Here is a 27,318-nt window from a genome sequence, read left to right as displayed (position 1 = left end):
AATAATATATGAACGCAAGTTGTCATTGTCAAATCGATGAGATTGGACTCATTGGGTTGGATTGGGTGACTCGACATTCTCGACAAACTGTAGTTTGTCTCAAAGGACTGTCTCATTTCAAAAATAGATAGAGAAAATCATACTATCTTTGTCTTACACTGGTACTGCACCCAAAAGAAAAGGATGAGTATAGTTTTCCTGGTTCTTGGGAAATTGGTTTGACCAACTATATTATATGTCTTTATGTTGGTACTAGAATTTGTTTTATTATAGTACTTTTTGTTACATATGCTGTGGTTTGCGGTGCAAGAGCGGAACTTGCGATTTGGCATTTCTTATTATTTTTAGTCTGTCTTATTTTATTCTATTACAAAAATGGCTGCAAACCGTCGCAAGCAAGACGACAAGAATTTAGAAATTTTACGTGAACTTATATCTATTAATGGAAACAAATATTGTTTAGATTGTAACCAAAGAGGACCTACGTACGTTAATGTTACAATCGGTTCGTTCGTTTGTTCAAAATGTTCGGGAATGCTGTAAGTATTATTTTGTGCGTTATTGTGTTGTTGCTTTTGTGCTAGAAATTAAATCAACAAACAGATAATTTGAAATGCACGATTTTTTTGCAGACGTGGTCTGACGCCTCCCCATCGAGTAAAGTCGATCTCAATGGCCACATTTACCCCGGAAGAGATAGAATTTATAAAAGTGAGAGGAAATGATTACTGTAGGCGCGTTTGGTTAGGCCTATACGAGGGTGAAAGTGTGAACTTTACTGATGAACAAAGTGTGAAAGATTTTATGTCGGACAAATACGAGAAGAAACGTTACTATCTCGATCAACCGCTGAATAATACTGTTACGAACGGAAGTTTATCATCGAAGAGTAAGTCAAAAGCTAAAAGCGGAAGTGCTGCAGCGAGCTCAGCACAGCTGATATCAATAGCGAGCCCGGCGCCGAAGTCGACGGTGAACAATAACACGCTGGTGAATGCGCCCAAACTGGGAAATAGCTTTTTCTCTGGAGGTAATGATGTCAGCATGAAGATAGCCCGTCCGGTGCACAGCATACCCCAGCCCAGCCCGCTCGCGGCGCCGCCCGTCGTCGCCCCTGCCCCAGTACCTGAGTAAGTAATATTCTTACGGCTTAGTAAATGTTCATGTTTTGTGGGCACTAGGTTTAATGCTTATATTTTTGTTACAGTTTTCCTGTTGACTTTTCAACTGCAGATATTTATAACAGTAGCCAGTTTAATAATAATGTAAACAACAATTATGTGCCTGCCCCATCCACCACTACAGGTTTTGCAGCTTTCACTCCTCCATCATCTACTGCTAGTGAGTATTCCATTGCAATTTTTTAAAATAAGCTAACATTACTTAATGGTGCAGCAACCCAAAATGATCTTGGTATCATATTTAATGCTACTGTAAATAAATATTCTTTGATCCATTTGAATAAAATAATAAATGACTTTTCCAGATGATCGCTATGCAGCATTAGCAGATTTAGATCATGCACTGAGGCAGCAAAACATGAAGTCAATGGGTAAGTAAAATGATGGTAAAAATTATGTGTGAATAAATATGAATATTTTGAGATGCTTTGTCTGATCCACTTGTATTTTGCAGAGGAATGTAACAATATAAATAGCAAGAATCCGTTCCAAAGTGCACCAACCAATGACTTCTTCGGCAGCAAAAACCCTTTCTTCAATGGAAGTTGGAGCGCTGCTCCGGCGCCTGTGCCTGTTAATCCTTTCATGGTAAGTCAATAGTAGTACATATGTTGTTCATTTTTATGTGGTGATCCACACTTTCTCATAGCTTTATTCCATGGTTATACATTTTAGGCTTTTATTAAGCCGCGTTTTTATAAACAAATACTTAAACCATAATCAATCAATTGGTTCATCAACTTAGGGTACTTGGGATACAAAAATAAGGTTGATTAGATTTATTTCTGGTATAAATTGGTTATCATTCTGGTAACACTCAAAACATTTTTAGGCGTTAAGTATCTCAATAAGACGTTATAACCTAACCTAACCTTAAGATGATAACATTATTTATGTCATTGTTTATTATAGCGAGTTCATCATACTGCTTTGTGTTCTTATTTTAGATCATTGATAATATTGTTCAAGAAAATATACTTTTATGAGCAAATAATATAATGATCCTACAAGGAACAATTAATCAATTTAATTGGCAGGATATACATGAAGATATAATTATTATGGGCATTTACAATGATGAATGTATATCATGCTAGTAAAAAAGTGTAGAATACTTGACATGCCTTATCATCCAGGGGAAGTTGTAGTATTTTTGCATAACAGTTCACAGAACTTCTTATCAGACACATCAATTTTGCAGTTTTATTTTTGTGTACATTCCAATGACATCACAATAATGTTTATTTTCCTTTCCTAGTGAATGATGGTTATTTGTCGTTTTAAAATAAATAAATTAGTGTTTGTCTTGAGTGGCTTGAGCCATATACATACTGCTTATTTTGGGATTTGTCCTACTTTAAGGAAATGTTTTTATTTTACAGCCATCATCTAACTCTGGGAACTATGTTAATTCGAAGAATCCTTTTCTCTGAAGAGGTGCTCCATGTTTTGGGGACAAAGAACAAATGTTTGCAACAAAAAGCACAAAACTAGCTACAAATTTATTATAGTATACATTTATGAATAAGTATATTACGTTTTTACCAATTTCTCGGTGATATTATATTGGCATTACAACTATTTATCAGTCTTAGATTAATGTGCTTAATTTTAGCAACGGATGTGCCTCTTTATGCCTTAACAAGTTGTAAATTTCTCATTATATATTAGGCAAGTCAATGTCGTGAAAGTATTGTATTAGTATGTCTGGTTTAGTTTGAATCAATCAATCAGGAAATCTGAGTGTGAGCATGTTGCAAGGCAACTTGCTGTGTCCAATTTATTCAATTTAAATTGTCCATTATGTGGTTAGGAAATGCTCAGTAGGGCCTTATTAGGATTGACTGGGGCTAGTTTTTGTAGGTCGTGACAATTATGTACCTAGGTATATTGTATATGATGACGCAATTCGCGACGCTTTGATGATCTTATCACACCCAACTTGCAGTTTTCATGCTTAAATCGTTTTCTCAACAAATATACATATATTGAAATTATTGTATGTAAGGTTACCGAGCAAAGAATATGTATTTAAAAGCATAGAAATTGTTAAATTATATCGGATTAACTTATTTCAATGAAACAATTTTGTGGGATTTTTTTTCAGGCTCCACATTGCTGTTATGCTGAAAAATAAGTAATATAGTATAGGTGTAATATGATTTATGAATAATACCTAAACATAAACAAATGAGGCAGGGGCAGGGCCCATTCCACATGAGGGGGATTTTTCTCCTCAAATTAACTACATACAAACAATCATATTGTTTTGTGCACTTACACAATCAATAAAAACATAGATTGAATGATGATTTCATCCACACATAATATAAATGCCAATCTAGTCAGATTATGAATGAAATTGTGTTCTGATAACCAAGTTTGAAGCAGCCGAGTCATAATAGAAACGTTGGTCTAAATATCCGTTTGTTAAAATTATCAGTTCATAATAACGTAACTCTACTGTGGCATAATCGCCCAAGCATTTCATTATAGTACATATAAAGATAAACGTATCTAGGATACTTATTTCCAGTCATTGCATCATATTACCAATAATGCAGTAAGTTAGTGAGACTACAAAACGAGATTAGTATTTAGATTAGGCAACAAGCTGTGTGTGATGAGTCATCGGGCGCGCGGTGCGGCCTTATTTTCATAGTCATGCCCGCCATGAGGAAGCGAGCTTAGTACCTAAATGTTACTGTTTCCATCCAATTTAACACAACAAATATACACATGTTAATCCTAGATAGGGGTGATATTAATTAAGAATATGTACGTAGCCGAAAAGTAGGCAGCGACCAAACATTTCCACAAAGTATTTTAGTCTTGTAAAGCTTTTAATTATCTGAATGGATTGTTTATTTACACATCATTATGAAGTTTTAGAGGCTTAACATTGTTATTATTTTTTATGAATTTGTTTCCTGATTCATGTGTACGTGTTTATTATCATGAATTGTTTTATATCCGACTATGCCACCTTATCTAGAATTATATATTTCTATCGTATAGCAAGTACTCATTACTTTTACTGGTTAATTAAACCATGACAAAGTAGGATACTTATGTGTTTTTATAAGAATCATTTTTATGTCGTATGATTTACCTTCATTTATGAATTATTGTATGTTTGGTACTTGACGCCTAATCATATAAGTACCAGCTTCAATAGTTATAGCTCACATCACATCTAATCATAATTTGTTTAATTTAATACACATCTGAAGCCGGCTATCCATCAACAGACTATATATAGTGGAAGTTGATTGTAGGTTTTATGTATTTACTTGTATCTACTATTATCAGTTAAACTGATAAGTGAAGCTTATAGCCGGCGTAAACAAGCTCTCAAATTATGTGCTTGATCTGGTCTGTGATTTAAATCAGTAACTTTTTTAGTAATCCTAATCATTTTATAGCGAACAATCTTTACTTATCAATGCACTACTATTTATTAATTAGTTATTAAATTAACGTATTGTTTTTTATTTGAGCACCAAGATCTGTTATGTTGTATTAATGGTGTAAAATAAACACTTATTTTTTTTAACAAGGATATTTTTTATTCAATCCAATTTGTCTTAAACATTATCAGTCTATTTACATCTTCGGGTGTGTGATGTTTGTCGGTCACATTTTATATTTGGTGTTCCGGCGGGTGAACATGGGCGTGGAGTAGTTGTCCGGGGTGACGTTGGGGCTGGGAAGCGGCGTCTTGTCGGCCGCGGGGACGGACACGGTGGACGCGTTCCTGATGGCCTCGGGCAGCTCGTGCGAGCAGTGCGGCTGCGACGATGACGCTGACAATCTTTTTTCTGATATTGTTTTTAATAAGTTTTTACCAGCTTCTTTGGTCTGGAACAAAAAAAAGACTAACATACGTGCTCGATCCTCCTAAGTAACCTACTATTGTTGTAGGTATTTGAGCGCGTTGTGTATTTAAGATAACATTCGATGTGATTGAATGTATTATCTAATTCCCTACCTATCAATTTGATATCGGGTCAATAAAAAACATTTGCATGACAAGGATTTAGCATATCTTAAAAAGATATCTGTGATAACAATGGATTGAACGGATTAAATAGATTTTTTTTATTTAATGCATTAAGTTTGTCACATTATTCTACTTTTAACCCCTTTTCCAGGTCATACCAATCCAAGTTTTCCCAAAAATCCAAGTAGTACAGTTTCTGAATGAGAGTCACATTTCCCGAAAGTCCAATCTAATTTGAACCTTAAATGAGTCCTAAGGTTCAACCATTGAGACGTACCTATGTGGTCGATGAATCGTACTATATGCCTGGAAAAGTGTTAAAGGCCCTGTTCGGGTACATTACTGCAGTGATCGGGGATTTCTATGCCACACCGCGGGATATCAAGTCGAAATGGTAATATGGATACGCCACTTGGCCCGCGATAGGAACAAAACTGTTCGAAAAGTAAACGCTATTTCGGTGTTGGTAATACGTTTATAAAATAAAGGACTGTAAAAAACATGGGTCTCGACTCGGTCGTAGAAAGGCAATGCAAAACTGATAAGGTAATGCGAGCTTAGTGGTTTTATTGATATATTCAATTGATCTGTAATCAAATTTTCAATTATTAATATTAATAATATATGCAATGCATGATTAATTGATTAACTACTGTTAATCAATTAATCAATGTTACTACATGCCAAAACACTCTCCTATATCGCACACGAATCCCGGAATCCCGCGGCATATCCATACTAGCATAATGATTGAGGTCATTCACCCCAAGTGGCATAGAAATCCCCGATCACTGTACATTAGGCTTTAAGAATTATCAATTTATCACTTACAGTATCGTGCTCCAGGCACTTGTAGGCGTAGTGCGCGGCGTGGTCGAGCAGCGAGAAGCGCAGGTAGTAGTGCGCGAGGTAGCGCATGGCGGGCGGCAGTTCCTTGCTGCCCGCGTTGGCCGGGTCCTGGCAGGCCGCCGTGTACGCCGCCGCCGCGCTGTTCGGCATGTTCGACTTCTCGTACAGTCTGAAAAATTTACTCGTTTATACCAGGGATGTTGCGGATGCCGATTTTTTGACATCCGCGGATGCGGATGCGGATTAAGGCTCACATCCGCGGATGCGGATGTCAAGATAGTACCATAAAAAACGTCAAATATTACATTTTAGTAATTTTTATTTCAAAAAACCGGCCAAGTGCGAGTCGGACTCGCATTCCAAGGGCTCCGTACAATAAGTCCCACTCACGCTTGACTGCTCATTTCTAATAGGTTTTTTGGTTAATGACTAAATTACCTAGCAGTCTAGCACTTACGCCGATGCTAAGACGTTCCTGTACCGACCTGTTCCACATCCGCATCCGCATTACATCCGCATCGATTTTATGCGGATGCGGATGTTGAAAATAATGCGGAAGTTCCGCGGTTGCGGATGCGGATATTCGCAACATCCCTGGTTTATACGTAATTTGTCAGGCAAAAAGCGGCCTTAAAGTTTTAACGTTAGAGTTCAATTTTGATTCTCTTTGCAGACTTGATTGTAGGAAACGAGGTGTTAACCTTTGTGTGTGGGGTCGAAAATCATGGGTTCAAAACTTCAAACCTAGTCCGCATAGAGCAGAAAAGAACGATGTAGAAAAAAAAGCAAAAGGTGACCAAAAATTCGGTCAAGATTCCTTATCATTATCATACACTGACGAGCAAGGCTCGGAATCGGTTTTTTTGTAAAACCCAAAATAGCCCAATATTTTGAATTATTTTATGCTCTTCACGTAGGACTGAATCATGTATTTAGGTTACAACTTCGTATTATTAGATTGTCCCATTAAAAATGAAATAATGAGCCAAAGAACGTAATAATACCGGTATTTTTGTATGAAGAGAAAACCGGTTCTGAGCCTTGCTGACGAGAGGTTAATGTAAATTTCAATATAATTGTATAGTTTTCTTGGTGTGTAGAAGGCTGGCGCGAATAATAAATATCACTCATCGCTGAATGTCAACGACAGATAAAACCATGATAAAACGGTCTTGAGCTGTGAAATTAAAGCCTTTTGACAACTGCCAATGTTTTATCAGTCGGTCAAAGATATCATTTAGCATGGCTATACTTACTTTGCTAATTTAAATAGGGCCATTCCTTCAATATCGCCGGTACTATGAGCTTTATAATAACATTTCAAAGCATTAGGTATCTTGTCCATCTTCTCATACGCCTCCCCGAGGGAGACTAGCATTCTGGAATCGTCCGGTTTTAATTGCGCCGCCCTTGAGTAGTAATAAATGCAGTAGCCGTTCAGGCCGAGTATTTCGTAAGCCTGGCCGAGACCGTTCCAAGCGCGATAATCATTGCGGTCCACATCTGAAATGATATGGCCTAGTTTAGATTCAGTTTACTATTCATTCAATAGCTGTGTAAATTAGGATCCAATTTGAATGCAAGCTTAATACGGACGGTGATAATTCGCATCGTACTGTGCTTGTGTTAAACATTAAACTCAACAAATTATATACAACTCAGTCATAGATAGGCACAAGAATGCATTTAAACATACTAATTAGTTATATTATAAATACATACAACAAATATAGATACGATCCTACTAGTACTACATACAAATCATTAAGAGAACCAAAACAAATAGTTGAGTCATGCATTGCTCTGCGGAACTCCATATTTAATTACGGGATAATCATTATCATTGCTTTGCTCTTGATTACTAATTTGTTATTTTAGCTAACTGCGCTCCTGAATTTAGTAATGAGGTAATTAAGTAAATAATTAAACAGAGATTAAAGGTTACTAGGTATTTATCGAAGTACCTACCTATATGTATATTTATTACGCATGTTTTAAATAAAATAATGGCTTGACGTATTTTATTAAGTATTTTGACATTCTTAAGCCATGAGCCAAGTCATGAGCAGGTCCATTTTCTGGTGCCAGCTTATCGTTGAATTTTGGGACACGTGGTATAATATATTTCGGGGATCTCGGAAACGGCTCTTAACGATTTCGATGAAATTTGCTATATGGGAGGTTTCGGGGGCGATAAATCGATCTAGCTAGGTCTTCTATCTGCGAAAACGCGCATTTTTGAGTTTTTATAATATATAGTATGTTTTGATTCCAAGCAAAGCTCGGTCTCCCAGATATTTAAGTAATTGAAGTTGGGTAACTGCGACTAATATTTACTTATCTTCCACCACACACATGAAGGCATTATGATATCTGTAAATAAAGTCTTTCATCGAATGAGACATTTATCAGATGATATGACTGTATGTGGCTTGAAAGGGTTAATTCAAGTAGCATAATAAAGACATTGAACATATTTACCAATGGCCTGCCTATAGCACTGGATAGCTGCATTGGAGTTCTGCAGCTCTATGAACTCGTGCCCCATGAGAATCCACGCGGACAGGTACTGAGGGTCCAGTGATAAGGCTCTCTGGAAGTAGATCACTGCCTTCTGATGTTCACTCCGCAAACTGTAGTAGTTTCCTGAAATACAATTGTGATATTTAGGTGTGTTTCATAATGTATGCAGTTGCCGCCTTGCCGCAGTTCAAGTGTTCAAGCTGTGTGATATCCGCGTAAAATAGTATAAAAACATGGAGGTGCTATTGAGGAAGTTGCATGGATGTCAGATCAGGTTGCTTTGTTTTTGATGCAGTCTAATTTATAAAGAGTTCGGCAATCCCAGACGAAATATATGAAATACCTTGATCAAAGAAATTATTTAAGTAAGGTAAACGTATAAGTTAACCGAAGACGCAATTATATAGTTCAATAGGAGAGGTGACAGTCTGGTGCTATCCGGGGTTACGCATTTGACCCTGGACTCAATTATGATCTCATGTTATCAGATTTAATTGGTTCAGAATCAATAAATACCTACACACGACTCAAATAGATACGTCTATTTACGACCGCGGCGGGACGATAGGTTAATTAGTGATATATAACTAGGTTGCCAGGTTTATTCCAGCGAACTGCCCCTCAACTTCTTCCTGACATACCCAATTTGCCTACGTCAAATTAAGTCTAGACTCTAGCCCCGCGTGATTCTCTACATTAGGGTCAGAGGGAAAAGATAACAAAAGGTTTAACACAGAAAGTGCTGGCAATATTGTTTATAAAATTGATAAAACCAAAAACATGAATAATGAGTGACAACTCGAAAATATTTAAACAAAATTAGATATGTAAGTATTTACTTGAATATAGCTTGTATAACAAACGACAACTATAAATCACTTCCTACAGTGAGTACAGCTAAGTGGTTATGGTTTAAACTTATTGCTGGAGGTTTAAACTTATTGGTTTTTCAGCTAGGCTGGGGTTATAAAACTAGACAAAACTTGTGTTATAAGGAACAACCATGGAACAACAAAAATTTATAGTTTATTATTTACCGATTACGCAGCAGGTCTCCACTCTGTACTTGTCGATGGAGACGGCGCGCTGCGCGAGGTGCGCCAGCTCCATGCGCCGCTCTTTCAGGTACAATAGGTGAGAGTACACGTCCCAGTTGTCCAGACGGTACGGGTCAATTTGGCATAGCTCTCGGAATAGGGCTAGGGATGAATCCACATCTGAAAGAGACAGCTAACATTCAATGCTGCAGTTGGCATTCAATGATGTAAGTTCTTAGTTTCCTGCTACCCAAAGGTTGTCTGGAAGAGATTACTTCTCAGTGATAAGACTGCCTGTTGTTAACTGTATTTTGTATGTTCACATAGCTTTTAACTGTAATTAATTTTCAGTGTATTTTTAACTGTATGGTGCACAAAAAAGAATATTTACTTATAATAATATTCAAGACAATGATAGAAAACTTATTTCATTATGAATGATAGTTTGTACACTAAATTGTGCTTGCATGAGATGTGCAAAATGAGGCTTGTGGGCCTTGTGGCAGGCAGAATATGACATGAAAAACGAGTCTCTGGCACACTATTAAGAGGACAGACCTCACAGTTGTAATACGAGAAATTGTACATAGCCGCACCAAAATCGAATTTTATAAGTATTTATTCAATTTAGCTAAAATTTAGTCAGTTTTAATTTTTAGAGTAACATTGCATTGCCACTAATAAACAATATTTTCATAGGAATTTGATAAATATGGTAGAGTTTCACACTTTGTCATGGTAAAGTCTGTACAGAGATAACTTGGTGGAAGTCTATGAGCCTTTGTTGTCTGAGATATCAGATAAGCTTTCAATCCTGCTTTCCTTGATCCATAGACTAGGAATCCTCTAGACGGAGTTTAGAGCAATTATTTCATGAAACCGATGCTGCCAAAAAGACTGGGGTGCGGGGGACGAGGTGAGTGAATCCCCGTGGCGTGATTGGTCCGTTCAAAGACACTGACCAATCACAGCACGGGATTCTGACACTTGACTCGAAGATGGAGTAAAACTACCGTATATTTGTGGCAGAGGGGGTAGCGTTACTATGCTCAGTCTAGAGGATGTCTTGTCTGTGCCTTGATCAAACTTTGAATTGTGGAAAAGGGAACAGTTAAAGGCTAACTATTTTGTTTATTTGCACATAGTTCAGTACCTAAAACATTAAAATCTCGTACCTCTTCTATCATGATGTGCAATAGCCATCTGTGCTATGACATAAGTACTCTTATCAAACCCCGCAGAAGCCAGCACCATATACCCTTCCAGTGCCTGCTCTGATAGCTTCAGGTCCACAAAGGCATGTGCGGCAAAGAAATACATCATCCAATGCTTCGGTAACTGTAAGGAGTCCAGCGCATCATATTCATTGGCTAGGCCTGCTAACTCAACCCAGGCACACCAGAGGATGGGGACTGCAGAGACTGCGGCCTGCAGTGCTGTCACAGCCTGGCTCCTTAGATCTAGCTTCTTTAATACTACTCCTTGTAAGTAGAGTAAGTAGCCATCTAGGTTATTGCGGTTTGCCTGGAATAAAAGATAACCAAGTTGTCATTTTTTTTTTCAATTTGTTGTATTTATTCGACAGCCTACACTGACCTGCATATGAAGCAATTATGAAAAGTATGAGTTCACCAGACGTATTTAGAGTTTCTAACGGACTCGTCACAATTTCACTATTAAAAGGTTGCTAGATTCCATGTAGAATAAAATGGCAAATAACATTTTTTGATCAAGATTTAGGGGTAGACTATTGCCTATAATGATTTCTATTGGGGGTAAAACGACTTTTGATAGACGTAAATTTTGATTGCATGAGGATAGATAATATATAAATGCCAAGCTTACCTTAAAAAAAGACAGCAGATCCAGCAAAACCTGGGTGGATTCAGTGTTCTCTGCACCCGTGTCCGTCGCGTTATCTAAGCGTTTCTTCTCACTGGACATGTACTGGGCGTACCGGTGCAGGAACACGCACTTCTGGCTCGTGCAGTTCTCTAAGAAGTGCGCCGCCCTGTCATACTCTTGACAATCAAAATAACTTTTCGCTAATAAATAAGATTCCTTCTCCTCCGCTATGATTCCATCATCATAACCCCCGGGTGGCTCTTCTATGGTAACTTGATGATCTTTTAACGCAAAATTTAGCTCAGCGAGCCATTTAGTCGTCTGTGATAGACCCCGAGCTGAGCATTCACGTATTCCGTGTAATATATCCTTTCTGACCTGATCCAGATCTATTGGGATATCTCCTTTAGGATTCATTGTTAGTGGCATGTTTATAATCTTAAAGAAACGCAAATATCCACAAACCATAGAAATACATCAAGCACCGGCAACTGTTGTCTGTCAGTGTCAAGTCAGTGTCAATATCTTGTCTTCGCACTTTTTTTTTTAAAAGCCGTCAGATTGGTTTCGTCTAGTAATGTTGAAAAAAAAAGTTTATATACTCGTGTTAAATTGTTGGTACACTGTTTTTGTTCTATAATTATTAAATTGAAATCATCACTTATAAGATGGTCAACCAAATCTTGTCAGTAAAAAAGGCTCGAAATTCAAATTTTCTATAGGAGGATATCCCTTCGCGCCTACATTTTTCCAATTTGCCGCCTTTTCTACTGACAAGATCTGGTTGACCAAGTATACCTATATGTAGTGTGTCAAAGGTCTGTTTGATTTCAAACATAGACAGAGAGAATCATACTATCTTTGTCTAACACTAGTACTAGCACCCAAAAGAAAAGGATGAGTATAGTTTTTTTTGTTCCTATTTACTGACAAGATTTGGTTGACCCAGTATAGTTTTCTTATCTTACTCATTTAGTCAGTGTATTCGAGACACATTTAAAAACGTTAATTGGTCCTGCAAATTCGAACGGGATAGTCTATGTATCTATGATGAAAAAAAAAATACTAGAAATACTACCATCTATTATTCTATTTCATTGTAATCATTGTCATTCTTGTCATTGTACTGATTGTACGAAATACAAGGGAAGACGATTTGTTTTGCGTTTTCACTTCAGATTGAGCAGCGGTTAGTTGCTGGATAAATCCTAATAAACGACTAATTTAAAATCATGGCAGACTCAAACATAGAACCTCCTACAAATGACGTAGAGAGTAACTATTCAACTCCTGCAAATGATCCCAAAAACATGCAGGAGGTAACACAGTATGTAAGTATTGTAAGTTTGCTTTTATCTATTACTCTTTGTAAATATACCATCATTTCAAAATAAATAATATTGGACATTCATTCCTTGTAACTTGTAAATGGTGAACATAGGCGAATTTAAAGGATTTCAATTGGTCTCTTGTAGGTACAATCACTGCTCCAAAATATGCAAGATAAATTCCAAAGCATGTCAGACCAGATTATAAACAGAATAGATGAGATGGGGACTCGAGTGGACGAGCTTGAGAAGAATATCACAGACCTCATGACTCAGGCGGGAGTTGAGAATGAAAAGTAGGAGCCTCATGCACAATGTTAAGGTATTACCTTAAGGTACTTGCTAGTTAGTTTGCAATATCAAACATATTTAGACTTAAAATGCAGTTCAAATTACTATAAATAATTAAGGTCTGTAATCATAATTATCTTTGATTGGATGTTTTGAAATTTGTGTCATTATGATTTATTTATTGAAATAAAGTGATGTGTCATGGTTTATAAATATATATTTATAAAATCATTAAGTTATTTTACATGTTATAAATTAATATAAACTGCATTATCACATAACCACATTTCCACGTTAGATTAGATAAAAGAGTGTACCCATTAGGCTAAGTAATTATTCTTAGGATGAAAACACCAATTGCTATTGATAACCTCACTAATAAAAGCAATGTACCTTTACCTTGTAATTTTAAGAAACTTGATTTTGTAATATAGGAATTAGCATTTATATCACATGATGTTACTAGCGTTTTGATGTACTATTTTGAAAATAAGCACATGTATTTTGATATAAGTCATTTCCAAATTATTTAATTTGTAGCCCTATTTTATAAATTAAACTTAGTCCAAAGTACATATTGATTTGTTTTATTCATACAGATTCATACTTATTTAGTTTGGAGGGTGCATATTGATTATTATCACAGTGCCAGCCACTGACTGGCACAAGACAACTTGAAATCAATATACCGTGGCACCTGTCAGTTGGTCATGCAACAAAATGGTAGAAACAGAAACAACACAAATTTATAACAAAGGCATCAAAAAACTTAGATAAGTAGGTACATCAAGTATTACTGAATCGCGATTAGAAAGGGATTGAGATAGCTGTCAATCCATATTGATTTTGATGTAAGTGTATGGAAATCTGTTATTTCTAATCCCTTTCTGATCGCGGCATGATAATATAGGTTAAACATTCTGACTGACAACAAAACCTATGAAATCCTCTGATAATAAGTATAAGAATGGCACTTAATTCAGTTATAGCTTTTTATTTCACAATTTCCAGTAAATTTACTGATGCAAACAGGAAGCAGGGTATGGAACTATGGTCTAAGACTAGACACAGCAGTGTCTGGACATATCACAACACAAATAATTGTCTGAGATGTGCTTTGTTTCGAAACGAGTAGTTAAAATTTCGACCTTATTGTCTAGGCAGAAAAGATTAAAATTGTAATGACTGTTTTAAGCTATTTTCATATTTGCTCAGTTGTTAAATTTAACCGATTCCGACTGTGTTACATCTTGGAACAACTATTCATATTCACGCAGCCAAACACGTCATCTTGTAGAAACTGATAAATGCCGCTTGGACGCGGTGTGCCAGACTGATGGAAACTGAGTTTTTGTCAAATAAAAATATATGACATGGGGGTGTTATATATTTGACGCCAATGTCTGTCTGTCTAGCATCGTAGCTCTCCAACAGATAAACCGATTTCTAGCCAGCTCAATTGGAAAACGGGATGTAAAAAATCATGCAAGATTTGAAAAACTCGTAACAGAAACAAGACACCTTCACACAAGAAAATGTTTTATTCGTTTCTAAAGCATTATAAAATATCTCATTACTTATGTAACAAATACGTTCTTGTCTATATAAGATACACATTAGGTTTTTTATAAGTAGGTAAGTACATAAGTATATTACTTTAGCCTTACGTAAAAGTTAACCAGCCAGACAATTTAACGCGACTCGGTTTCTTCCGACGAGGTTCCTTCTTCAGATTCTTCAGAATCCTAGAACAATCAATCATAGTAAGTCGGTATGTACTTATTAAAATTACCTAGTTTCGTGCGAAAGGGTAGTACCTATAGGTAATGAATGATGGCTCAAGCTAACTAATTTAAATTGACCTGCGATTACGTATAGTACCTATCAAATATCGGGGTCATGTTATTCTAGGCAGTAATTAAAATTACACGATAAAATATTAAATAGCCCGACAGTTTCGATTCAGTTGGAAAACATGTTAGAATCATATTTTTCTTACTCTATTTCAATGTTAATAAAAGAGATTCAGTGCCCGGTTATTTTTTAAACGCTTCAGTATAACATGAGTAGGTATTTTCGCAACTGCCAACCGTACGTCAGTAGTTAACCTAGGACACCTAGGTAATTATTTTCCACTATCAAACTGACCGTAGTTTCCTCTTCCTGCTTAGAGCTCATGAGGGCCGCCAGTGAGGATGCCCGAGGCAACGTGGACGCCCCGTGCTTCTCTGGGGTTCGCACTCTCCGCATGTTCTGCAAAGCCAACATATTTGTCAGTTTAAAAACAGCACAGTTTAATTATTCAGATAAGAATAGTAAGCTACTGGAAATGGCCTCGTGGCCTACTGGAAGTTGTGTTGATGCTACTAAATAGGTGGCTTAATCCGACCTTGAGAAGTGCAGATATGGCTCGGGAAGATCACTTAGAAACACCCTACATAATAAAGTTTACTCGATCTTATCTCGGGGATGTCAATGTTAAGCAATGAGCACGAGCACTCTTAATTAGAACCTTATCGTTTTCACATTTTAGGTAGACTGTGCCGATAGTTGTCGGGATGACAGAGTTAAAATTTCTCATTCGTAAACCTTATTGCAACGACGTAAGGTCCATCGATGGTCAATACAAAGACCATAGAGTGTTGCTGTTAGTTTATTGTTCTTCGAAAGTTTCCAGACGATAGGCTCTGTCATACTCCAAAATGACGAAAGTCCGGCACGGCGCCGTAAACTTTAGGACAACGCTTTGTTGAACTGAACAATGTTTCGAAATGTCTTGGAATTGTTTGCTGCGAATACCTTCGTCATCTTTGATTGTAAATATTATGATTGTGTGTATTGTAGGACCGCGGTTCGATATACGGTGTATGATATATGATAATTTAATGTAGGCCGCTTGTAGGTAGGTACCTACCTATCTATACGTCCAGTGTTTTCGCCGGACAATTGTTCGTGTTAGGCGACGATGTCTTATTTTATTGGGTGTTAGTCACATACAAAATTGGACGTAAGTAGTCGCTTAACACGGTCCATTGTCCGGCGAAAACACCCGAACCGGACAGCTACAAGCGGCCTATGAGGGTTGACTCTGAGGGCCTACCGCGAACCACGACCACGTTCGACGTGTTAACCTCCCTGTCACACTTAGGGTTACCAGATACAAATTTAGAATTTCCTGACAAAATTCCTGATTTCCGAGCCGTGCGCGTCATGTATATGTATGCTTGATTAAAGATTTGTTAATTAATAATTATGAAGTTATTGTAGAGTTGCGTTGATCTCATTTTTTTTACAATGTTTTTGATTAATTGATTAAAATTGATTAAGTCAATAAAACGGTACTTTATAATAATAAAGTCTATCAATTCAAAAAATTCCTGACATTTCGTGTTCCGTCCCCATTCCTGACAAAAGGCCAAAATTCCTGACATGTCAGGAAAATTCCTGTCATCTGGTAACCCTAGTCACACTTACGTACGAATTTACAAGTGCGACAGAGAGGCAACACGTCGAACGTGGATCGCGGTAGGCGCTCTGAGGGCCTACCGCGAACCACGTTCGACGTGTTGCCTCCCTAGTCACACTTACGTACGAATTTACAAGTGCGACAGAGAGGCAACACGTCGAACGTGGATCGCGGTAGGCCTCTGTTCTCACCGCCGGGTCGTCGTCTCGAGCCGGCGAGGGCTGCAGCAGCGACGCGAGCGAGGACGAGCGCGCCGACACTCCCGTGCTTACTTGCTTCTCAGGAGACCGCAGCTTCCTTCTGAAGTTCTACAAATTTACACAAAAATATCGTGTTCTTTTCGAGTGTTGTGTAGATACAAGGTACAAGTGTTGTTACAACGAACCTGGTGCATTATAATATTGAGACATACTTAAGCTTTGGATTCCTCCGAAAACGGTGCCGTCATATAGCGGCCGCAAAAGACGGCCGTCTTTACGGTGGCGACATGTGGAAAGTACCACGGCGGTCATAACACACCGTCATCCACCAAGGTCAAAGCGGCAAATTTGAAAAATGTAGGCGCGATGGGACAACGTCCCATAGAAAATTTGAATTTCGCGCCTTTTCCTACTGACAAGATTTGCTTGATCATCTATAATTTACTTGGAGGATGAAATATCACCAGAAGAGGAAAATAATCGTAGTACGGAATCATTTATTCAAATCTCGTGTCATTTATTCAAAATGGCGTCACTGCTATCTAATAAAACGTTCACGAAACTATCGACACCGTCATGACGGCCGTCATCTTACGTTACGTTGACAATCAACGTAACGTAACGCCGTCTAGGAAACCGCGCCATCTTGTTTACATAGACAACGTTCTAGTGACGTCAGTCAACGCTATATAGCGGCCGTAATATGACGGCACCGTTTTCGGAGGAATCCAAAGCTTTACACTTTTTATTTACGCAGAGAAATTATATCATAGATAACAGAGTGGGTAGGATTCAAAATGACTACAAATATTTACCGTTGGTTCCGAGTCTTCCGAGAGACCTGTCAGAAGCTTTAAAGAAACACAATAATTTATAAGTAGGTAGGTAATTAAAAAAAACAGATATTAGCTTTTTGTTTTCTTTTTAGTTAGCAAATTAAAGTAGCTAAGTGGGCCAGGTATTCCAAATGAACTGTTTAGAAACATCACTCTTTGATTATTGAGGGAATTAAAGCGTGTGCAGAGTTGCAGACCCACACCACACTGGGCCTGAGTTCTGAGGGCCTACCGCCACCATCGAAAAATCATTATCTGCCTCTCTATTGCTCTTGCATATTCGAGCGACAGAGAGGCAGATAGTTTTTATAATTTTCGATGTTGGCGGTAGGCCCTCTGAAGCCTTGGATTATTTGATGGAAGATTTTGCATTCTATTTGCGGTAACTATATACCATATAATCTTTTCAATCAATAACCATACAGTTTTATTTTAACTTATTAGCAAAATATATAAATATACTCGTTCAACCAGATCCTGACAGTAGAAAAAGGCGGCAAATTTGAAAAATGTAGGCGCGAAGGGATAGCGTCCCATAGAAAATTTGAATTTCGCGCCTTTTTTTACTGACAAGATTTGGTTGACCAGCTATACAAACTTAATTAGAGGTTTGTATTTGTAAAAAAAGTTTTAAAAGTAAAACTTACATCGAGATCCGCCTTATCATTGATGTCAGCGACCTGCTGATGCGCGACCGTCAGCAGCTCCAGCGCCTTGGCGTGGAAGTTCAGCTCGATGAGCATGAAGTCGCTCAGCAGCGCCTTATTGAGCTGCTGAAGCTTGCGGCGCTCGAAGAACTCCGTCTGCTCGCTCAGACCCTTCGCCGTGCGGGACATCTCCGCTGACGCTTTTAAAAGGAAAACTTACATCGAGATCCGCCTTATCATTGATCTCAGCGACCTGCTGATGCGCGACCGTCAGCAGCTCCAGCGCCTTGGCGTGGAAGTTCAGCTCGATGAGCATGAAGTCGCTCAGCAGCGCCTTATTGAGCTGCTGAAGCTTGCGGCGCTCGAAGAACTCCGTCTGCTCGCTCAGACCCTTCGCCGTGCGGGACATCTCCGTTGACGCTTTTAAAAGTAAAACTTACATCGAGATCCGCCTTATCATTGATGTCGGCGACCTGCTGATGCGCGACCGTCAGCAGCTCCAGCGCCATGGCGTGGAAGTTCAGCTCGATGAGCATGAAGTCGCTCAGCAGCGCCTTATTGAGCTGCTGAAGCTTGCGGCGCTCGAAGAACTCCGTCTGCTCGCTCAGACCCTTCGCCGTGCGGGATATCTCCGCTGACGCTTTTAAAAGGAAAACTTACATCGAGATCCGCCTTATCATTGATCTCAGCGACCTGCTGATGCGCGACCGTCAGCAGCTCCAGCGCCTTGGCGTGGAAGTTCAGCTCGATGAGCATGAAGTCGCTCAGCAGCGCCTTATTGAGCTGCTGAAGCTTGCGGCGCTCGAAGAACTCCGTCTGCTCGCTCAGACCCTTCGCCGTGCGGGACATCTCCGTTGACGCTTTTAAAAGTAAAACTTACATCGAGATCCGCCTTATCATTGATGTCGGCGACCTGCTGATGCGCGACCGTCAGCAGCTCCAGCGCCATGGCGTGGAAGTTCAGCTCGATGAGCATGAAGTCGCTCAGCAGCGCCTTATTGAGCTGCTGAAGCTTGCGGCGCTCGAAGAACTCCGTCTGCTCGCTCAGACCCTTCGCCGTGCGGGATATCTCCGCTGACGCTTTTAAAAGGAAAACTTACATCGAGATCCGCCTTATCATTGATCTCAGCGACCTGCTGATGCGCGACCGTCAGCAGCTCCAGCGCCTTGGCGTGGAAGTTCAGCTCGATGAGCATGAAGTCGCTCAGCAGCGCCTTCAGCTGCTGCAGCTTGCGGCGCTCGAAGAACTCCGTCTGCTCGCTCAGACCCTTCGCCGTGCGGGACATCTCCGCTGACGCTTTTAGAAGCTCCGATTCCGCGTATGTCTACATCAATTTGTTTTTATACGTATGGTAATTAGTTAAGTAAGTAAATATAATTTAAAGTGAAATAAAAAGTTACGAGGAAATTAAGCAGATATTAGGTCGCAAGTAAGTACCTACTAAAAGGTAACCGGCAGTCTTACCCCTAATGAAACAATCATTTCCAGACATCATTAAAGTAGCATTAACTATATATAATTATACACAATATTTATCATAATTATTAGTATTACGCCATTACGGTTACTAGGCATTGCGTGAGACTCGAGCATGAAACGATATTGTCGTGCGTGTGACGAAGGTTGGAAGGGATATCCCTAATAGGTATTTAAAAACTTTAGATTTAAGAGAACTATTTGCAATATATAATGCATTTTCTTGCTGACGACATATCACAAATGCCAATAGGAAGCGCCGCTATTAAGTACCTCTCCCCATAACACAAGGGGGATCCAGACCCAGGGTCTCGATTTACTTGTATTGTACTTTAGCGTGTAGTTGCGATCTCTCGGAAGAGTTTCCACGGAAGACCAGCGTCGAGATCCTTAGATAGTTTCTTGACATTACGCTGAGTGGAGACCTTTTCAGTGACCCTTAATAATAGATTAGTTCTGTTGTCTCATGTAATACCTAAATTTAAGCGTTTTCTGAATAAATTTCTTCTATTCTATTATATTTATAGTAACAATACAAATACTCTTTATTGCACGCTACGTCAATACATGAATACAGTAACTCAAGAAGAGGTAAACAATAGGCGAGCTTATCGCTAAAAAGCGACTCTTCCAGACAACCATTAGGTAGCGGAAATGATTAAAGTACCACTTGCTGTCTGTTAAAGGGCTGCCGCTCCCTGGTTTTGTCCAGAACCTTCTTCCTGGCCAGTTCCTTCTCTCTCACGTTCATGGTGTGCTTCAGCTCCTCTCTCGCGTGCTTGCATATTGCCTCGTACTGACAAAGCTCTCCAATGACCTGATACACAATATATATGTACCTACCTCTGACACATAGGTATATATTTATCCATATTACTAATAGGCATTCTAATGTAATACACACGAGATAAAAGCTACACTCAGCAACAGGGGAACCCTGGGTCATCATGGAACCATGTCAAATTCACAACAGGAGGTACATAATAAGTTATTACTTTCGACTTCGACCTAAGTCATTATTTAGGTATATTGTTACTGTGACAAAGTATTATTGCGCCACAGGGTTTCTTTCTGGTTTGCTTACTACTACTATGGACTGTAGGCTAGTTAGACATACCTTGGCTTCTAATCGTTGTACTTCGCAATTTCTATACTCTTCTATAGCGGTCAGAGTTATTGATAAGTTTTCAAGACCGGCACTTAATGACTTATTGACTATTTCATTGTTCGCGTACTCCTTCAGGACCTTAGCAAGCTCGTCGCCTTGATCCCGTAGTCTAAGGAAAAAAAAGATTACCTATGCAAAAAGCTGTGATGGATAATTAGAAAAATAAATCGAAACTTAATGTAAACAGGATACTACCTTGCTGTTCTCCTGGCATAATCACCAAATGCAACGCACAATTCCCCAAAGTTTTTTTCGACATTGGTAATTCGATCTTGAATAAACTTTGCTTGTTGTTCGTAGCTTAATGAGTGAGAATTATCACCTCTAAACATATTTGCAACTATTTTATTTTATTTACGTACACAATGTTTACATACAATGTTGCTATAGAAACCATTTTTTAAATTAGGCGCCATAGACTAAGAATGAGATTGAGGCCATAAAATGTCGGTCTATAAACTGAACTAAAAACAGGAGTACCAACGTAATAGATGATGCCACTTTCGATAGAATAAACTATGGCTTGAACATACTCACCAATCAAATGTCAAATTGACATTGACAATATGGAATGGAGATTGGTCGATTTGCTTTTCGTTGTTTTCGTTTCGATAAACAAACAGCTGTTTTTGTGGAAATATAGCATAATCTTTGCCTTATAGCAATATGAATGAAGAAATTGACGAATTTGAAATTTACCATCAAGATTTCACAACTGCTTCAGAGTGGGAAGTGTTTATTGCACGAATAGAAGAGATACTAAACGAGTGGTCACTCGCCAAATCAAAAATCTGCCTAAATTCAGAATGTCAGAGTACAAAATGGGTCAGTAAATGCGAAGATATCAAGTTCCATGGTCTGAATTTCAAACTTTCATATCACACGCTAGATTCTACTGAAAGTAAAACCGATGACAATGATAACAAGTCTTTGTTAGAAGATTTACAAAATGGTATTTGGGCATCAACTGCAAACTTCATCGATGAAGTGGACGGCGGCAGTGCTTTCCCCGTTTCTACATGGTTCGGGCTTAAACGTTACGTGATGCTGTCTCCAAGTGAGCCCCTTGTTGATGGTAGCCTTATAAAATTAGTACTGAGTTCAGCAAACATTGCCTTTGCCAATGTAGATTGTGGAGCGCCTTTCTTCATTAAAGTTAGAGAACATTGGCAACAGTGTTATTTGGGTTTCTATGAGGACAGCGAACATAAGACTAGTTTTGATACAATACACCTGAAGCGCATCTCTAATCAGTGTTCTCACCTCAGTGGCCTTGTTAGTTTGTTTAAATCCAAGATTGCTTCGCCAGTTGCCCTCGGTGCTGTTATAGTGTCAGCTAAATTTTCTTATGAATTGAAGGATGTGGATGCATTTGCCTGGACTCGCACTACACATTCAAATGAGTTCTTATCTATTGATGGCTTTGATGTTAAGAAGTTAATAGAACTGCCTTTTGGTTCGGAAAAAAATCCTATCTACAGTGCACTGTTAAATGCTATCTGGCCAAAGTTCCTAGAGAGCTCTATTGTTGATTGTTCCACATTTTCTGACATAGACCCTATAATGGCCCCTACATGGACTATTACTTTGAAATTGAGAGACAATCTAACATGCCAGTTGTCCGAAACAATTGATAAAATGATGAACTTACTGGATAAAAATAATTTGTTAATGGATACTCTGGGCCTTAGTCGGAGTCTGGGGCTAGTGAACCCTTTGCACAAGATCACGGAGGCTCCCATCACAATATCAAAACTGGTGAAAGCAGCAATAGGCCAGGGCACCAATATACAAGAGTTCAAAGGGCCCATTGCAGATGACTTGCTCATGTCACTTCTATATTACATTTTTCCTGATGCGGTGGAGGATGATGCATTTAACTACCCAGAAAAATTAGAAATAGAAATGAAGGTGGGTGAATCAACATATATTGGGTGAATATACATGAAAAGTGTAGTATTATTATAGCTAGTCCAGTGGTTCCTAACCTGGGGGTAATTACCCCCGTGGGGGTAAAACTGGTATTTTACGGGGGTAATAAGCTAACCTAATATAACAATACACCAAACGTACACATTTTATTTTTTTATTACCATTGGGAGCAGGGGTAAAGACTGAAAAGGTTAGGAACCACTGAGCTAGTCATTAACTTGCCTCTAATCTATTTTTACATTTAGCTGATATTATTTTTAAATTTAGCTTAGAGAAATTTGTGGATATTAGATTTTTATAATTCAAAATACGTATTGAATAAATTACAATTTATAGCATATAGCTTATAGCAGTATGTAGAAAAACCAGAAAGATTAGTAAACTTTTAATAATAATTTTCTTTTTATTTACTTTCCAGGGTGAAGGTGGGGAGTCTAAGTTACTGGGGTATTTAAAGACCTCGCCCCGCAATGGGCTTGTATGGCGGTTGTCAGTGGCGGCGGCGCGCCTCCTGGACGCCGGGGGCCTGCCTTACCTCGCGCACCTGTGGTACGAGTTCACGCAGGAACTGCAGTACCGCTGGGAGCGTCGCATTCTCGTTCCAGGGTAAGTCAGACTTATCTAAGATGATCATGTAAAATTAATTTTTTGGCCATTTTAAATAGTAGTTAGTTTATTGAATAACAGGAAAATATAGGCAAGTTGTCGTTTTGTGTCAGATAGATAATGAATATGTGTCTGTTATAGTAATTACAACAGTTATATTATTTGAAAATTTAACTTACTAAAATTTATGTGTATTAAAAATAAAACTTTTCAAGAGTTTTGTGGTATAACAGTTTAATAGTCAAAATATTTCAATTTATTAACAATATTGATTTAATTATGAGTAAAGTGTATTTACAAATTGTAATAATATTAAGCACCATTTGGATCATGCTTCTCTTGTATTTGGTTGTCGGAAAAGTTAACTGGATTATATTATACATTTTCATAAATAACTAATATTTACATCTTATACCTACTTACCTAGTAATTACCTAGCTTAATTTTAAGTATGTATATCAACAAACCAAACAAGAATGTTAATAGCGGATATTAAATAATATTGCTTATCCACCATATAAAATAATTAGTCAAAAATATGATCTTAGTCTTATTATTTCGTTGGACGGAAAAAGATCTCTGATCTGACTAGTTCTAAATTAACCAAATGGAATGGAATGGATAAGTTACTCGATTTCTCCATTCATAATATTAGTTTATTTATTTCGGGTGGAGGGAATGCTTATTTTAAATCTCGTGTGCAGCAGCAGCGGCAGCAGCAGAAGCTTAGCAGAAAATGAGGCATATAATTATTTACCCGAGCCTCCTTTTCTTTTTTCAAAACTCGCCAACGCCAACCTCTTTAAATGATCAGTCAGAGGAGCGACTTCTGCCGACTGTTACTACTGAGTCTATTGATGTACCGACGACGTAAATTTTTCATGCGAGCGATCAGGGTAGCGGTAACGATCTCTACTACGAGGGTCACCCTCGGATCACTTGTTGTTTTTGGAATCGGCCTTCTCGAGGCTGTCCCACGGCGGGCTCCCGCCGGCCCCGGCCCCGGCGCGCCGGCGGGCGGCTCGGGCGCGCTCACGCGCGGACCACGACGTGCAGCGCGCGCCGGGCCGCGGCGCCGGCGAGCAGCGCGCGCGTGGGCTCGCCGCGCCCCGCGTCCGCGTCCGCTATAACGGCACCAGGCCGCCCCGCGTCGTCGGGTTCCGGGCCATGTAGATGTCCATGTCGTGGTCGGTCCAGTTGTCGGACGTGTCGCAGTAGCCCATGCCGAGCGAGCCCACGCTGTACCTGCTGGCGGGCCGCGAGCGCGAGCGCGGCCGGCGGCGCGAGTTGCCCGTGCCGCCCGTCGCGCCGCCCGCCGCGCCGCTCAGCGACAGCCGCGACGCCCGCTCCGATGCCGCCCCCAGGGACTGCCGCGACTGCCGGAGATCTAAAAAACCGAAACCCGTGTTGAAAAAAATATTCTCCCGGATGCGGACCTGAGCTCCGATAGCGATAGTGAGAAGAAAAGAAAGCGTTCAGGATCGGGTCGGGATTAAGCACGACTTACCGGTTCGAGATCCGAGAAGGCTGCCCGGGTACCCGGGCATCCCGTAGCGGGCCGAGGGCGCGTAGCTGTGCTGAGATTGGCCGTCGGCGAGGGAGCGGGCGCGGCCGGGCCGGCCGGGCAGGGGATCGGGGGGAGCCGGTTCGGTATAGGTTCGTGCTCGCGGGATCGAACGTGCGCTGTAAGCCGACACTTGATCCCACTCACGCTGCTTGCCGAACGCGCCGAGCGTGGCGAGGGAGGACAGCGGGCCGCCCGGGCTGGGCGTGCCGAGCGCGCCGCAGCAGGCGCCGGGCAGCTTGTCGTTGTGCAGCCTGTGCACCGTCCTCGCTCGGCGGCGAGAGGCCGCCGCGAACACGAGGACGGCCACGACGATGGTGCCGCAGATGGCGGCGCTAGCGGCGATGGTGATCTTGTCCATGTTGGAGGCGGCGGCGGACACGGTGCGCACCTCGCGGCACTGCGAGTACGGCACCGTTTCGGGGCTCACGTGCACTTCTTCTAGCGAGATAACGCATACCACTATACATTCCTGTAAATATACAGATATATTAATAACATACACGTACAACAATAAAACAAATTAATATTTTTTATGATTTAGGTACTATTATATATAATCATTGATTATAATAGTCTACATTCGAAATAGTTGAAAAATTCAGATGCAAAATTGACTACGTATTTTGCTTTTTTCGTGCATAAGACGTGTCTGTTTAGCTATAGTTATACTTATTTAAACATTTCCGTAGCACTCACCTGGGATGGAACGTTTTTGATTTTAAATTCTCGTTCGCTGGCTTCAAGCGGCGGGCCTTGCTTGAAACTTTTATCACCAAACAATCTGTACACCACTCGGAATCCAAGAATGTTGGCTACGTCTGAGTCCCACTGTATAATGACAGAGTTGTCTTGCCTGTAGGCATTCTTAACGATGACCTCATTCGAGTCGTCCACTTTTGGTTTCTGGGGAAAGTTCATAACGAGCGGCGGGCGCTGGTGAGGGGCGTGTCGCCAGGTGGGCGACGCGGGGCGCACGGCCGGCGGGGGGCGGGGCCGCGCCGACCCCGTCGTGGTCACCGGCGCCTTCGACGTCGCTTCACTGCTTGTAGTCGTAACGGGACTGGTCGCAGCCGTTGTCGTTGTAGTTGTAGTACTTGTGGTTGTACTTCGCGCAGTTGTCGATGTTGTTTGACTTATCTTCCAATCATTGATCTGCCTCTGTGGCGTGGTCGACTCTTCTGGAGTAGCAGTCGGTTCGTGCTCACAAATCAGCTCGTTCGGTTGGAAACTATAGAAACCGCGCTCACGGAATTGTGGCGGATGACCACAGAACTGAGGATTTCTTTCTCTAGAGGTCACTTGTAGTTCACCATCTCGTATCCATTCTATAATCCAGCGAAGACGACAATCGCAGTTCAGAAATCGTCCTCCGATACTTAAACCTCGAAGGGTATGGTTTAAATGGGCAAGAGCTTCGGCCGGCACGGTGGGTAACGGATTACCATCTAATGCCAGAAGTGTAATCGATGGATTACTTCCAAAAGCATTTCCAGGCAGCTTGTTTAGCAGGTTGAACCCTATGTCGAGAACTCTTAATTCCGATAATGTGCCAATCGCAGCAGCAGGAAATTCCGGTAAGAGATTATTTAAGAGACTCAAGGAACTTAATGTGGTTTTAATACCAGCAAATGCGTCTTCTTTAAGCGTCACAATCAGGTTTCGTTCCAAGTTAAGTGCTGTCAAGGAATCTAACCCTTCAAAGGTTTGCTTGCCTTCAGGTCCGGGTAATTCTCTGATGCTGTTCTGCGACAAATCGAGGAACGCTAAGCTGCGAAGACCTCTTATACATTCTGGGACGCTTTTTTGTTTAGTGCCTTTAAGATTTAAATTTTTTAGCGAATTTTCCAGTCCAGTCAGCGCGTGGGGCGCCAGTGTGACGTTGTTGTCTGATAGTTTTAATGTTGTCAGTTTTCGCAATGTTATAAACGAATGGTTCTCTATGTAAGTGATGCGATTCTTTGAGATGTCAAGCAGCGAAAGATTCGTTAATATCTTAAAGGCTTTAACTGGCACTTCATACAACTCGTTATCTTGCAAGTTCAAATTCTTTAGATGAGGGCCTTGCCCGCGAAAGGCGTCGTCATCTATTCGGGTGATCTTGCAACCGGAGATTTGAACGTTGTGAATCTTTAAGTGCGTAAACATGCCATCCGTGAGCGCCGGTATCGTTGAATTGTTGATGTACAATAAGTCTATTGGAATGTTTCTTGTGCTCGAATTCAGCGCTTTTAATAGCACAGCGAAGTCCACCTGAAATATAAACACATACAGAGTATTAATCAATATAATATTGGTTAGCACATTTTGAAATGACTTCTGATATAAATTTTGTGATCATTGTAATTTGGGGCGAAAAATGTCT

At 40.0% G+C, this 27,318-nt stretch overlaps 6 protein-coding genes across 6 annotated transcripts in view; 3 read left to right on the top strand and 3 right to left on the bottom strand.

The window, feature by feature from the left end:
- Positions 1 to 344: 344 nt before the first annotated feature.
- On the top strand, positions 345 to 2,764 carry LOC134647844 (arf-GAP domain and FG repeat-containing protein 1). Its single transcript, XM_063502174.1, has 6 exons — positions 345 to 539; positions 633 to 1,130; positions 1,208 to 1,341; positions 1,487 to 1,552; positions 1,636 to 1,769; positions 2,564 to 2,764. The coding sequence occupies exons 1-6, from the start codon at positions 376 to 378 to the stop codon at positions 2,612 to 2,614; spliced, it is 1,047 nt and encodes a 348-aa protein (XP_063358244.1). The 5' UTR covers positions 345 to 375; the 3' UTR covers positions 2,615 to 2,764.
- Positions 2,765 to 4,603: 1,839 nt separating this feature from the next.
- LOC134647843 (cell division cycle protein 23 homolog) lies at positions 4,604 to 11,923 on the bottom strand. The gene is made up of 7 exons (XM_063502173.1): positions 11,439 to 11,923; positions 10,769 to 11,117; positions 9,594 to 9,773; positions 8,515 to 8,679; positions 7,290 to 7,536; positions 6,016 to 6,202; positions 4,604 to 5,042 (listed from the first exon to the last, which is right to left on the bottom strand). Exons 1-7 carry the CDS (start codon positions 11,904 to 11,906, stop codon positions 4,818 to 4,820), a joined length of 1,821 nt encoding a protein of 606 aa, XP_063358243.1. The 5' UTR covers positions 11,907 to 11,923; the 3' UTR covers positions 4,604 to 4,817.
- Positions 11,924 to 12,571: 648 nt separating this feature from the next.
- LOC134648425 (heat shock factor-binding protein 1) lies at positions 12,572 to 13,216 on the top strand. Its single transcript, XM_063502946.1, has 2 exons — positions 12,572 to 12,769; positions 12,914 to 13,216. The coding sequence occupies exons 1-2, from the start codon at positions 12,671 to 12,673 to the stop codon at positions 13,064 to 13,066; spliced, it is 252 nt and encodes an 83-aa protein (XP_063359016.1). The 5' UTR covers positions 12,572 to 12,670; the 3' UTR covers positions 13,067 to 13,216.
- Positions 13,217 to 14,714: 1,498 nt separating this feature from the next.
- On the bottom strand, positions 14,715 to 21,265 carry LOC134647871 (CBY1-interacting BAR domain-containing protein 1-A). Its single transcript, XM_063502216.1, has 7 exons — positions 21,047 to 21,265; positions 20,801 to 20,960; positions 20,351 to 20,500; positions 19,307 to 19,531; positions 16,715 to 16,831; positions 15,206 to 15,310; positions 14,715 to 14,802 (listed from the first exon to the last, which is right to left on the bottom strand). The coding sequence occupies exons 1-7, from the start codon at positions 21,181 to 21,183 to the stop codon at positions 14,749 to 14,751; spliced, it is 948 nt and encodes a 315-aa protein (XP_063358286.1). The 5' UTR covers positions 21,184 to 21,265; the 3' UTR covers positions 14,715 to 14,748.
- Positions 21,266 to 21,413: 148 nt separating this feature from the next.
- LOC134647842 (rab3 GTPase-activating protein catalytic subunit) overlaps positions 21,414 to 27,318 on the top strand; it is a 40,970-nt gene continuing 35,065 nt past the window's right edge. The window contains exons 1-2 of the mRNA XM_063502171.1: positions 21,414 to 22,762; positions 23,202 to 23,389. Coding sequence (XP_063358241.1) covers positions 21,518 to 22,762; positions 23,202 to 23,389 — 1,433 coding nt within the window. The 5' untranslated portion in view covers positions 21,414 to 21,517. The remainder of the gene's footprint in view (positions 22,763 to 23,201; positions 23,390 to 27,318) is intronic.
- The window catches only part of LOC134647841 (leucine-rich repeat and fibronectin type-III domain-containing protein 3), a 34,989-nt gene continuing 32,182 nt past the window's right edge, over positions 24,512 to 27,318 (bottom strand). The window contains exons 3-5 of the mRNA XM_063502170.1: positions 25,653 to 27,206; positions 24,897 to 25,425; positions 24,512 to 24,776 (exon numbers count right to left, since the gene is read on the bottom strand). Coding sequence (XP_063358240.1) covers positions 24,514 to 24,776; positions 24,897 to 25,425; positions 25,653 to 27,206 — 2,346 coding nt within the window. The 3' untranslated portion in view covers positions 24,512 to 24,513. The remainder of the gene's footprint in view (positions 24,777 to 24,896; positions 25,426 to 25,652; positions 27,207 to 27,318) is intronic.

Source organism: Cydia amplana, chromosome 5, assembly GCF_948474715.1.
Source record: "Cydia amplana chromosome 5, ilCydAmpl1.1, whole genome shotgun sequence".
Taxonomy (NCBI): Eukaryota; Metazoa; Arthropoda; class Insecta; order Lepidoptera; family Tortricidae; genus Cydia; species Cydia amplana.
The sequence above is the reverse complement of the archived record's forward strand: the minus strand, read 5'-3'. Positions and strand labels throughout refer to the sequence as shown.